The sequence below is a fragment of the Thunnus maccoyii genome, chromosome 17 (assembly GCF_910596095.1).
Source record: "Thunnus maccoyii chromosome 17, fThuMac1.1, whole genome shotgun sequence".
Taxonomy (NCBI): domain Eukaryota; kingdom Metazoa; phylum Chordata; class Actinopteri; order Scombriformes; family Scombridae; genus Thunnus; species Thunnus maccoyii.
Genome location: NC_056549.1, coordinates 16,024,836 through 16,039,113, shown reverse-complemented (window position 1 = coordinate 16,039,113; position 14,278 = coordinate 16,024,836). Strand labels below are relative to the sequence as shown.

The 14,278-nt window shown below is 40.5% G+C and overlaps 1 protein-coding gene across 1 annotated transcript; it reads left to right on the top strand.

Annotated features, from left to right (window-relative positions):
• The first annotated feature begins 9,248 nt into the window (after nucleotides 1-9,248).
• batf (basic leucine zipper transcription factor, ATF-like) lies at nucleotides 9,249-14,114 on the top strand. The gene is made up of 3 exons (XM_042389599.1): nucleotides 9,249-9,509; nucleotides 10,574-10,678; nucleotides 13,262-14,114. Exons 1-3 carry the CDS (start codon nucleotides 9,447-9,449, stop codon nucleotides 13,460-13,462), a joined length of 369 nt encoding a protein of 122 aa, XP_042245533.1. The 5' UTR covers nucleotides 9,249-9,446; the 3' UTR covers nucleotides 13,463-14,114.
• The last annotated feature ends 164 nt before the right edge of the window (nucleotides 14,115-14,278 follow it).

The window sequence follows — 14,278 nt, the reverse complement described above, 5'->3', positions numbered from 1 at the left end:
ATCACACAGTTTCGTTATTTACAGCTACACTTTTCCTACTGTGACATGTTCAAATGTCTGTTCCCTCCACTGCTTCTGATAATATTTTGGGAGACGATATGTGCACTCGAGAGCGAAACATATTCACCTCTACACAGTCTGCAGACATTTAGAAGTGTTAAGTCTAACAAATCAGGCCTCGTTGTATACTCAGAGCCACAGGTAGGGCCCCACAGGTTAGCCACGCGTCTCAGAGTTCCCCTGAGGCCTTGCGGGGCCCCTGAGGAACACTTGGCTTGCCGCTGGCCTCGTTCCCCGCTAATTACAGCGCTCATCTCTACTCTCCCATGAGGACGCTACCACTCTGATGACAACCCGCCCGCAGTTTGAAGCTCTGCATCACCAGGCAACAGCTGGGGCTGCCGGCTGCACGCCAATACCCAAGGGGGGCAAAAGGAATAATGATGGTGTGTGTGTGTGTGTTGAGAAGGGGGTGAAAGCATGACGCATTCATTCACACCACGCAGGGATAATTTTGTTGCTGACACCTCCTAAACTCTGAACTGTTGAATTAAGATTACTGCTCTGATTGAGAGGAACACATGGAAGTTAAAACCATACAGGAAATTAGTTTTGATTGGGAAATAAAGATGAATCTTGTTGTCCTTTGATGTGACAGGGTCAGAATACAGCTCACGTATCCCTACGGGTGACACTGGATCGATGAGCTCTATACATACTGTACTCCTCCCTGTGTGATTGCAGTGACTCTTCATTAGCAGGGCACTGGGCTTTAATGGCCTGCACGCTTCTGTCGGCCGTAAATCTCCAGACTCCACCCAGGTTTGCTCCCCTGTCTCATCAAAAGGCTTGTGAAGAATGAAGTCAGTGTGATGAAAAAGAGAATTAGATTTATCTGGCCCCTCCTTCTCCTCTTCTTCGTCTTCCTCCTCCTCTTCTACGTGCCAGGATGAGCTCGGGAGCGCAAGAAAAAAATGATGAATGGGACCACCTCGCCAAGGCACTAAATGTGATGATGCCACCGGATGTGTTTGAGCTGCTGCTGACCAAAGAAAAAGTGTCATGGAGGTGTCTTCCTGTCACTGCTGAATGTGGCTCTGGAGAATAAGGTGTGGACTCAAAAGCAGAAACACAAAGGCAGAGCAAGTGAGATGAAAATGAGGGTTTACTTTGTGTTCAGATTAGAAGAAAGCAAGAGACAGGATGCTAGAAAAAAGAAAGGACAAGGGATGAGAGGCAGGTGGAAACTGACTGAGGACTACTGCTGGACAGGAAGGGAATAACAGGGCCTGAAATGACAGCAGGAACTGGCAGACATAGATACTGGTTTGATGTCAGCCAGGAAACATAATAAGCTGAATTCAGAGTCAGATTGACACCAGAAACTCCACATTTTGGACTTTTTCTCTATTCCTGAGGAGTCACAGAACATATGAGTTGCTTTCCTTCTAAGCTCCATGATTTCCTAATGTTTTGGAAAACCGCACATATCTTACGCTCCTGATTGCATTCCTAGCTCTTGATCTTTCCTACTACACACTTTTTCAGACGGGCCAATAGTCATTTGACAGTTGGATGATGTCATGGTCTGACCAGCGAGTGAGCGCGGTGCAGCGGAGAGTGAAGACATGTTGCCGAGTCCCCATTCACTCTGACCATTTTTCTGCAGTTCCAGGTCAAGAAATTTAGGTCAGAGAACAATGCACTCTCTCTGTGAGACCGTAGCGGGGTGCCAAAACCCTTCACAGGCTCCCCTCTGACCCTCATCCTGAGCCTTCACATCCAACTACTCAACACAACACTTGAGTGGCGCACGCCCAAAAAAACTCACAGTGGCTTTTGTGTTTTACCTTAAAATTAAGCAAAGAGAGCTTTAAAACTAAATAAGCCCTTAAATTGGCCTTCTGCTAGTTTACTATAGTAGGTGCTTGCAGAATTTGTCTTGTCTCTCTTCTAATATTCCTCTTTAATATACATGCTCTCGTTAGTGACAAATAAACAAACTGGAGACTGAGTTATAGCCTTGATAATTTCATGATGGGCTGACCTATTGATTTGACCTCATTTTGATCATTTGATTTAGTGTGTTTTTTGTAAGAAATAACATCTGATTAACAATATATAGTCACTGGCTTTAGCAGTGGGGTAGTTAGTGAAGCCAAACATAAGAAAAGGAGAGTTTTGAGTCAATAAGTTGAGCAATAAATGTACTGACATCTTGCATCTTGAACATGTGAGATGGAGAATATGTTCAAAATGGACTAAATGTTCAAGGCAGAGTTTACAAAAACAGCAACTTGCATCAATATTAAAAAAAAAGAAAAAAAAAACTGTAATAAGAGGATAAACAACTTGAGATGCACCATCTCGTTTTCAACGGGGTCCTCGGGCACAAAACATGAAAGTTAACAAATATTTAAATAAAAAACAAAAAAATAAATACATAATAATAATGATAATAGATAAAACAATCCAACGACAGATAACAAACAAGTTCATACACATAATAACTCCCCCACCATCCCAAACTACACCCACTACATCTGTTACAAGGGTCATCTGTGCAAGAAAATGAACGAGAAATAAATGATCAGACCAGATGATATTATGTCAAAATACTGAGTTTACTTATAAACTTCAAGGTCCCTCTGAGATTTCACAGACACATTTCTTTCACCTCATAATCAAATATTTAAATTTATTGTCTTCCAGTTGAAATCATTAACTAATTTCCAGCAGGCTACATGAGTCGTTTGTAATGTAGTACAGTAATAGTTATTGATCCTCTTTCAGGAGAGACATCTCTATAGCAGCATGCTTCCTGGTGACGTCACATCAGTATCAGTCAAAAGCCCTGTGAGCGTATGAATTGATCGCCGGGTGCGGTGGCGCGCGCCTGTAATCCAAGCTACCGGGAGGCTGAGGTTGGCGGATCGTTTGAGCTCAGGAGCTCTGAGCTGCAGCGGACTATGCCGATCGGGTGTCCGCACTAAGTTCGGTATCGATATGGTGCTCCCGGGGGAGCCCGGGACCACCAGGTCGTCTAAGGAGGGGTGTACCGGCCCAGGTCGGAAACGGAGCAGGTCAAAGCCCCCGTGCCGCTCAGTAGTGGGATCGCGCCTGTGAATAGACGCTGTAGTGCAGCCTGAGTAATACAGCGGGACCCAGTCTTTTTACACTCTGCACACTCACCAACAAACTGCTGTCACAACACACACACTCAAACATCACATCTTTACATCACACAGCAGCTTCATCACCGCTTCTTTACCTTCTTTATTCCCCTCAAACTGCTTCATAAAGCAGCTGCTCTGCTCGTCCTACACCACCTCCACCTGGAGGACAGAAGACACTACATCAACCACAGCAAATACTGCTGCTGCCCTGCAGGTGGAGACAAACTAAAACTACACAGATTATAGTTTTTGTCTGATTGCATTAGACACTGTCTTTGAAACTATAGGGTCTTCTTTGCGAAACTAACACTAACCACAAAACCAAACCAGCAAAACATCATACAGCTCTTGCAAACAATTTTTGCAAAACCCCTCAAACTGTTTTTAAAAAATGTGTTTTTTCATCAGTACAGTACAGGGGCTTTTTTCTGTGTGCAGGGCATACTGTAGCAGTTTGCAAAACAGTTTTGTTATACATGTAGTAACACACACACACACACACACACACACACACACACACACACACACACACACACACACACACACACACACACACACACAGGTATCCAAATGTGTAATCTATGGATGTGTATTCTGAACATAACACACTATCATCACAAATAAGGGAAAAAGTTATTTATTTCTTCTCAAAATGTTCTACTGTAACACTCCTCAAACAACAAAAGCACAGTAGAAGAAAACAAAGACATTTGTGTGAGAACAACAACAACAAAAAACGTTAAATCTCGCCTTCTTTGTGGGTTTGGCCATAAGACATCATCCACATCACATGCGATGTTGTCATGAGTCAGGCAGCATGGAAAGTATCGCCTAGAGTCCCGTATCCAGGCCTGACATGACATGCCAAATGTTCACCTGTGGTCTATTTATAGAACTCAAGCTCTGATTTGTAAGTGAGCTCATGATCTCAAAGTGTTTTCACATGTGTCAGTTTGTGCAATGTAGAGACAAATGTTTACAGTTTTGCTAGAAGTGAGTTAATAAATTACAAACTGAGTGTAAAGCAGAGAACGTGCATTCGGTTCGGCACACTCGATAAACGCACAAGTCTTAAAGGTTTCACAGATGATGCTTCAAGAATCACTGTTGATGTTTTAACATTCAGATAAAAACTGTAAACAGCTTCCTGATCATAAAAACGCTCTCCATTCACCTTTATCAGTGTTTTTGTGATAAAAGTTTAATTCTAGTGAAATGTGAAAATGAGCAGTGATCCATCCAGGTTCTTTCTCCGTTATACTGAAATGAGTTTGTTTGTATAATTTGGTGTGAAAGCTGTTAATTGGATGTTTAGAGGCTGATATCTGCTGTCTGAAGCCACTGATACTTGATTTAACTGACATGTTAAAGTTCATTCACTCTCCTGCATCAGTTCACTGTTATCCAATAACCCAACAATATGTTTAATTTCAGAAAAATACTACAGTAATTAAGGCATGTTTATTAAAGGTGTTTATGCTGATATAACATACAGACCTTTGATACGACCTCCTTTATTCTGTTTGGGAATAAAATGTGGGTCACTTTGGTTTTGGTGGGTTTAAACACGACATCAAGGACTTAAGTGTTAAAAAAGAGCCGAGCAAAAATTCATGAGTTCAAGTCATTCAGTGTTTTTCTGATGTGATCACAAAGGCGGAGAGGTGTTATAATGTCTGACAAATTATTTGTTTATTTAAATGTCGTTTCTCACATTGATGTTGTTAATCATTTTCTGAGAGATGACAGATTTGCTGAAGTGTTTCAGCCTTTTATGTTACAGTCAAATTGTTGCAACAGACAGTTTTTCTGTGGTTTTGGATTCTCATTATGAAGCTTTGATTGTCTGAGAAATCAAGTTGAACTGTCAGTTTATGACCGTTTTGTGAACTCATCAAAACCCTCTTCGTGTGTTTTTATTGTATTCATAATTTCTTCGGTCAGTTAATGTAGTTTTTGAGTCGACTCAGAGCAGAAATCATGTCGTTTTATGTTGAGTTTTGTCTGTTTTACTTTGGTTTTGCTTTGTTGATCTTTTTTGTGAGTTCTGAAAATATGTTGTTTTGATTGTGTGTCTCTGGTTTCTGATCTTTACTCTGGTTACTGGCTGCTCAGTCTTCATCACTGCAGCTGGAATTTTACTCTTCGTCCTGATGACGTCACGTCAGCAGCAGTCAAAAGCCCTGTGAGCGTATGAATTGATCGCCGGGTGCGGTGGCGCGCGCCTTTAATCCAAGCTACCGGGAGGCTGAGGCTGGCGGATCGTTTGAGCTCAGGAGCTCTGAGCTGCAGCGGACTATGCCGATCGGGTGTCCGCACTAAGTTCGGTATCGATATGGTGCTCCTGGGGGAGCCCGGGACCACCAGGTCGTCTAAGGAGGGGTGCACCGGCCCAGGTCGGAAACGGAGCAGGTCAAAGCCCCCGTGCCGCTCAGTAGTGGGATCGCGCCTGTGAATAGACGCTGTAGTGCAGCCTGAGTAATACAGCGGGACCCAGTCTTTTTACACTCTGCACACTCACCAACAAACTGCTGTCACAACACACACACTCAAACATCACATCTTTACATCACACAGCAGCTTCATCACCGCTTCTTTACCTTCTTTATTCCCCTCAAACTGCTTCATAAAGCAGCTGCTCTGCTCGTCCTACACCACCTCCACCTGGAGGACAGGAGACACTACATCAACCACAGAAAATACTGCTGCTGCCCTGCAGGTGGAGGCAAACTAAAACTACAAACATTAAACAGCTTCCTGATCAGTTCATCATAAAAAACACTTTCCATTCACCTTTATCAGTGTGTTTGTGATGAAAGTTTCGTTCTAGTGAAATGTGAAATTGAGCAACTGTTCAGCCAAAAGGAAACACAACTCAGAAGTGAAGATTTACTGTTGATTAAAGATAAATTTTAACTGATCCACCCAGGTTCCTTCTTCACTGTACTAAAATGAGTTAGTTGTTTGTATAATTTTGTGTGAAAGCTGTTAATTGGATGTTTAGAGTCGAGTCAGGCTGATATCTGCTGTCTGAAGCCACTAATACATGATTTAAGTGATATCTTAAAGTTCATTCACTCTCCTCCATCAGTTCACTGTTATCCAAGTCTGCTGCCAGGACATCATTGATGAAACCTCACATTTGTTTTTAATAGTATTGCATCAACTATAACAACTGCTGCTGCCCTGCAGGTGGCGCTAAATTAAGCAGCTCATTATAAATGATGTTTTAATAGTTTTCATCCAAATAATTAACTGTGACAATGATGGTTTATCAGTATAATTTTACAAGTTTTAACAGTCCATCTCAGCTCATGTTTTTACTTCTTCAGTTGTGAAACCTTTGTGGCTACCCTCATCATTTACTTATCTACATCGCCTTCATTGGAACAGAGACTTGATAACTGATGATCAGACTGATTGAGTTGCCATGTGTCCTGCAACTGCTGTTACTACAAATCTGACTTTAGAGTCCACTGGTTGTGTGACTGAACTGCAGATCAAAGTTAGGAACATCCTCATTGAGCCTTTAGATCATCTTAAAACAAAGGGCAACCTAACGTATATTTCTGAAGCTATTATGAAACCATGTAAGGGTGGTAATTTTCCACCATGTTCTTTCCCAGATTAAAAGGAGACTTTACCCTTTTCATGACAAACAGGTGACATTTGCAGTCAACCACAAACTATGCCAGTGGGAACAATAAGACCAACATTTCAGTGACAGTTATTGTTCAAATGCCTGAAAATGGAGTGTATAACAAAAAAAATTAGGTTTAAATTATTTCATATCAGCATAATACTTAAGACAGTTTTAGCTTGCAAATTTGACATTAACAAGACTGCATGATACCGTTTGTGAGGTTTGAGCCAAACTCTTTTCACAGACTGGACTTAACACGTTTTGCTACACTGACTCATAGTTGACCTTTGTGTATAAACTGAATATTTACTGTTTCTGTGTCGAGTATAATTAAACCCACAACATGTGTAACAGCGTTATTATTTTTACGGTCATCAAAAACCACACGATTCTTCACGTTCTCTCAATAATTTGCTGCTTATTAGGAACCTCCCACAGTCATTTCCAGGGAAAAGAGGCCACAAATGAGGGCATCTCAGCTTGTTGTATAAACAAATGGCTCTTTAGGGGTTTTTCTAAGTAAGTGAAGACTGATGAAGAGGAGTGACTACTGTCCACAGCGGTGGTACTAATTTATTTCAACAGAAAATGTCATATGTAACGTACAGATGCTATTTCTTATTTTACTCTGAGTGGGTACTCTGTGAGCAGGTGCATTATATTTGAAATGTTAATTAGCTGCTATGAAGCCTGTTTTGTGAAAGCTTGTTTTATGGCACCAGAGCTCACAACACAATGTTTTGTACTAATCAGCTTCTTGCGCTCTTTGTTTTAATAATCCACAGATGGATTAGATCTTAAATGCACCTGCAATGCTCACTGGAAGAAAAAAAACATGTTAATTAAAACAACAAAAACATTTTCAAAAATCTTACACATTTTGAAAATGACCACAGTCCAGTCATTGTTAGCCACACTTTTATAGAAAGGAGTTTCTGGGCAGCCTCAACTTGTCTTCTACCTTAAGGCCATTTAAAGTTTAGAGATAAACTCCATACAGAAATTAGGCCGCACTAAGTCAAATCCCTTGACTTGTTTTGTTAATTTCCAACAATCTATATTTGTACTGTATTGTGTCTGTGTCCTGGTTACAGCAGAATTTGACTAATCAGCTTTCCTCTCTGTTTTCTTTAATTTTTTTTACAGTTTCAACTCTTTTTGGACAGCGTTAAATGCCAAGTATTAGAAATGTCTGCCCTTGCCCAAGCTCTTCAAAATTCCTGCAATGGTAGAACATGTTTTTGTGTGGGAGGGCTGTTCTGCCAAGCAAAGCTGTTTTGGTCCTGACTCTTTTTTTTTTTTTTCTCGCAAGAAAATCTTGTTCTTGCACCACCAAATGCTACCTCGTGATGGGGGCAAACAAGAAAATAATACGAGTAAATGGTACGGCAGCTTTAGAGTCCCACACTTACTGTATGTGCTGAATTTTATGTGTCAGACGCACATAAAAGATTTTCTTAAGTAGACACCATTTCCAGAATCCTTAAAGCGAGAATACAAAAATTTCATTTATTTCCTGTATGTTTTTTCCCCTTACCACTCTGTATATTTAGCAAATATATAACCTCCTCAAACTGTAAATTTTCTAGATGATTCCCCACACCTTGACCGCTTTACATAGAGTCATATACTATTAAAGACAATAAGGGAATTCTAGGTGGGGTTTCGGGGAGCCCCTTGAGCATTTCCCAATGCTCAGACCCTTGATGTTGCTTCACCATATTGCAGCTGGTGTGTCGCAAAGCAAGAAAGCGTGGCCCAGTTCTGGAAATTACCATGAACCATGTGCAAATACTCACAACTCAGTCATCCATGTGGACTTTTGGGATACGCTGTCTCTTGAGGATTTTGGTCGAAACATGATATTGTATGTGGCTTATAACAAAAAGAGGAAGAGGGAATACCCGTGATGCTTATCTTGGACACACACAGCAGCGAAGTTAAAAATCTTTCTTTTCTTTAATTGTGATTTTGCTGCTACCAAACATTAATTTCCCTATAAAACTTTTTAACACATTCAATTAGTATTTAAAACTTTCTCTCTGACTGGCAATACCCACCCATATTTATTCAAATTGTGGCTTACACCCATAAACTGTTAATGAATATGTTATTTTTCTGGAGTGTACAAGATTACCTTATGTGCTTTAACTTTCCATCAGTCATGTGACTTCCAGTCTAATGCAACTTACCCAGATTCTTACCAGAAGCCACATCAGATATAGTTAATTAGGCAGACGGCAAGTCACACAGTGTATGTGTGTCAGAGAGAGAGAGAGAGAGAGAGAGAGACAGAGAGAGAGAGAGAGCAAGAGAGAGAAAGAGAAAGAGAGAGAGAGAGAGAGAGAGAGAGAGAGAGAGAGAGTGAGAGAGAGAGAGAGAGCGAGCACAACGAATAATGAAAGAGGAGGAGTGATAGAAAGGGAAAGAAGAAAAGAGGGAAGGAACAGACTCATTACTCACTAAGTGGCAAGCAAGTTCTTCTTAGCACTCGTTCTGGTACACAGACTCTCTCTCTCTCTCTCTTTCTCTCTCTCTCTCTCTCTCTCTCACACACACACACACACACTCAAAAACACAAAGCAGAAGTGGACAAAGACACACGGTTTCAGGCGCCGCGGTTGGCTATGGCTCAGGGCTCTGACAGCAATGACACAAGTTACAAGTCGCCATCACCTGGAAGCAGGCCGGTAAGTGTTCACTTCCATTTATTCTCTCAATAATGAGCTGAGTTTGCTGTGTGCTTACATCTCCAGTCTCTGAATATATAGTTAAAAAGCGCTATAAACTACAACTGAAATAAAAATCGTGTGAAGGAAACACTACATCTAATCCTTGAGTAGATGCAGTGTTTCATGCATAATCAGTGGGCAGTAACACAGTTTATCACAGAGACACTAGCTCTGCCTTTGCTGGCTCTTTTCACAGTTTCTCAGAGTGTTTCACATGCACACATGGACCGGAGGCATGACTCGCCACAAGTGTAGGCTTTTTTGCAAATTAGAAAATTCATCACTTGGTCAAGCTGTGGGGATCCTTTGTTTTTTTTTGTTTGTTTTTTTTTGCAAGTCCTCAAACTGTGAATGATGTGAGAGCTGTCAGGAAAAGATAGTGTGTAAAAAATACAGTCTGTAAGTTTGTTTCTGTGCATGTGACTCTGCCCATGTGCCAATCTCTAGCACATTGTTACTCCTTTTCTTACTCAAGAGCATTGTGGAGATAAGACATTCAAATGCTAGTGTTGATGGAGCAGTTTCCAGCAGCATCGGTTGTTTTTTTTTTTTTTTGGTTTCTTCAGTAATGCATCAACAGACAGTTTAAAAGATGTTTGATCATTAATTTGTTATCTCTTTGATGTGCAACTGACTCAGCAATTTTGAAATCGATTAGTTATTACGATACCAAGAAAATTGAGTGTTCAGGACACGAAACAGGGTGTGCGTTACACCTAACCGATGACTCAGCCACTCCCCGACCCAGCCCCTCACATTAGGTATAGTGTGAAGCTCATCTTCTGTCAAACTGCCATTAAACCAGATAACGCTTCCATGTCACACATAAACCCACAAGGAAGAACTAATGACATAAACTACAACGGTCTAATCCTTCTACTTGCAGTTTCATCTTAACAAGCTTCTAGCTGAAGTCACTTTCTCAGGTTCAGGAGACTCCCCATGTCATGAATGTCAGCTTGCCGACTTGATGTTTATGTAATAGCCCACACATAAACTGTCAAAATTTGTGTTTTCGGTAGAGTTCCTCAGACGATGCGAAGAAGGTGATGCGGAGGGAGAAGAACCGGATTGCTGCTCAGAAGAGCAGGATGAGACAAACTCAGAAAGCTGACAGCCTTCACTTGGTGAGGAGACGTGCCTCTGCAACATACACCAGAAGCAACACAATTTAACACACTAATTCTGCAGAAGATCATTTTTTCTTAAGACCTTTGCCAAAAAGACAAAACACAGAAGAGATTATATGACATTAAATACAAAATATTGTGGAAAAATGCATGATTTTTGTTAGGGGAAACAAATATGTTTGAATTTACTGTTGAAATTTGGCTCATTGTACTACAAATCAGATTATCTTAGTACTTTATGTACACACTATTAGATGTTTAGCAGAATAGAGGATTAGTCAAAGTTGCCACCTTAATATTATAACAGAGATATTGACAAAGTCATGTTTGCACAGCCTGAAGACCCCGCTACTCTCCAGTCTAACTAAACAATATGAATACTCTTAACCATCAAGAATCGTTTCTAAGTGCCCATGCTGCACTTTTAAGCCTCTGGGAATCATTTCATACTATATTTACAAAATGCTACATGACCATGTGGCGATGTGTCATGGCTTCTGTTGGGCTGCACACTTGGAACGCTGCTCTGTCTGTTTGCAGAAGCTTAAGGAATAAATTAGCATGTGTGGGCATCACTCCCTCCATCCAGCATCAGAGCTCGCAACACTGAATATGATGAGAGAAGTGTGTTAGTCGCTGTTCTCTCTTGCCGCCCATTTCAAAGTCTAGATAGTACCTGTAGTCAGTGTAGGAGATCAGGTTTTACTTCTATTACTTAGCACAAGATAAAACTTAAATCTTCAAAAAGGAGCGCATGTATTTCTTCTGTTCTGTTCTGTTCAAAAACCAACTTTTTTATGCAGAGCAGGATGACTTTTCAATGACAATGACAACGATCATCTTTAAGTTCTAAACTTTATAACCTACACTTCTATAACTACAACACTAACCCACATCTCAACACACTGACCAAACAACCACTCTATGTGTGACTTCCGTGTTCAGCAGAGATGATTTGTGCTGTATTGTACTCTGCCATCAAGAGTTTTTCAAAGCAGCTGTTTCTGTGAACTTTATCAGATGAACTGAAGAGATTTTGACCTTCAGAAAAACCCACACAGTCTGTAGTAGTAGATCTAGTCCACCTGATTCCTGTGAAGCATAGTTTTTATTATCAAGCTCTTTAAAGGCCTGTCACAGTCACAGAGAACACCAGGGGACCACAGAACACGATTTTGTGGTTGTGCTTTCATCGTCTCGCTAGATAAACAGGAAGACGAATTTTCCCTCTCTGTGACACTGGGCTTATTTCCTGTTTCTATACTGTAGTATTTTTTCTTCTTCTGTGTAAATGAGGTTGAAGTTGTATGCCGTGGGCAGGAGGGAAGAAAAAGGCTGTCACTTCTTGTAAAGTGCTGATAGCAGTGGGCTGTATTTGGCTAAGTGACGCAAGCACAGGGGTTTGCCCAAAGGTTCGGTGACAGTAAGGCACTACAGCTCGGTATTATAATCTTTTGGCCATGGTTTGATGACCTTTTCATTACCCGAACGGAAGATTTCTCCCCTGCTATTCCCACACCTAAGAGAGAAAAAACATCAACCACTTTTGTGCTATTTGCTCTACTTATATGATCTCAAAGTTGATAAGTCAGTGACTTTAGAGAACTTGTTTTGGAAAATGTACTTACGTCATTTGAAGATGTTAGGATGGCAACTTCTAATGTGAAATTTAACTTAGTGAGCTGCAGGTAGATGATAGTGTGAGGTTTTTGTTTGACAATCTTGATATTTTTGCACATTTTTGCCTATTTAACACAAACGTTTAATATTTTATACATTTACTCTTACATAAAGTATGTCATACCTTTTGAATTTTTTATGTTTTTTTTTACCTCCTCCCAGACAATCTTTGGTTTTCTTTTATGAAATTAGAAGTTGAATATACTTCAACTGGAGATGGTTCATCAATAACAGTTAAAATCCCCTACTCATATATTAGCTATGTTATTGTTTTGTAGTCATGCGACAGACTTTTCCAACTAATTTGGGATTCCCAGCTGATGATAACATAAGTCTGAATGAACAATAAAAGTTGCTCTTTTCTGGGCTTTCCATACAAGTATTTGTCTCAACTGTAAACAACATTTTTATGCTCACATTACTGCCAACTACTTCCCAAAAAATACCAAACTTAACCTTATTTTTTGTCCTGATGTGACTGATTTCCATCAGTGTCTGTGCAGTATAAAAATCAGAAAGACTGGCTTGAGAGGACAGTCCATCATAATGAACTTCGTGTTTACATTTGGTTATAGTCGCACTTGGATGCAGTTGAAAGCATAAAGTAGACATTATGCCATAACAGACGACCTGTTTCAAACAAGATTCAACTCTCCACAAGCTGATGCTCATATGTACTTAAATGAAACTAATGGCTGCCAGGAATTAGTTAAAATGCATTCAAATAAACTACAAGAACTGTTATAATCTTGAAATTCTATATATAATATAATGCTGCAGGTTTTGCTTGTAACTAATAATTTAATGTCAATCAGACCTAACCACTCAGTAAAACTAAAGTGATAATTATTGTAATGAATGACAGCTCTGCTCACACATCCCGTTTGTGTCCGTTCGCAGGAGAGCGAGAACCTGGAAAAGGAGAACGCTGCTCTGAGGAAGGAGGTGAAGCAACTGACGGAGGAGGCCAAGTATCTCACATCCGTGCTGAGCAGCCATGAACCTCTGTGCACCGGCCTGGCCCCTCAGACCCCCGACCACCTGTACCCTCCTCATCACAGCAGCTACCACCACCAGCACATCGCTGTACCACACTACTGACGGCCGAAGAAGTGCTGTGAACAGATGACTGACCTCAAAGGAGAGCGAAAGACTGGACACGAGTCAGTAAATCATTCAAAACTGATCGAGGAGGAGTAAAAGGAAAGGCCAATATGTCTGCCCCACGATGAGAGTACGGAGCCCAAACTGTAACATGCAGTATTGAAAACTATTTATTTTGCTTCTCATGCTCATCCATTTTCTTTTATCTGATTGATATCGGTGATCTGTATGTGAACTTAAATGGCCCGATGAGTAGAATTATCAACCAGTCTATGTTTACATTGGGAGAAATAACCAACTTACTGTATGTTGAGGTGACTCAGATGATATTTTTGTAAATTGCGAATTTTTAGTGTCATCCTGTCATTTTATGAGTTTCTTGTGTTGTTTTAGTGTGTTTCAATGTGTAAATGTAGATTGATAATGCTCAGGAGATATTTTTTGACAGAACTGATTGTTGACAAGCAGAATGTAAAGTCAAAGTCCAGAAAAAGGTCTTGATGAACCAAAGTTTGATGAACAAGAATTGAAGAATGGGCATTCAATGGGTCTCGACTTGTGTACTGGTTATAATACTGATGTGTGAAAAGATCCTCAAGGATATTTATTAAATGTCATGCCTTATAGGTGATGTTTCTGACCTCCAGATGGTTGTTATTCATGCGTTCATGTGGTGTTTTTCTTTGTCGGGACAGTAAGATGTTTAAAGAGTGTACTCGTGCTGACACAAGGAGACATGGGACAAACCAAGAGGTTTTATAGCTCTGATGAAGGAGTCTGTAGATGGCACTGTTTACCAGTATGAGGGATGAA

Coding starts and splice junctions, on each gene's coding strand:
- batf (XM_042389599.1), top strand. CDS start 9,447: ATGGCTCAGGGCTCTGACAGCAATGACACAAGTTACAAGTCGCCATCA. Junction 9,510..10,573: donor CATCACCTGGAAGCAGGCCG/GTAAGTGTTCAC, acceptor TGTTTTCGGTAG/AGTTCCTCAGACGATGCGAA. Junction 10,679..13,261: donor AAGCTGACAGCCTTCACTTG/GTGAGGAGACGT, acceptor GTCCGTTCGCAG/GAGAGCGAGAACCTGGAAAA.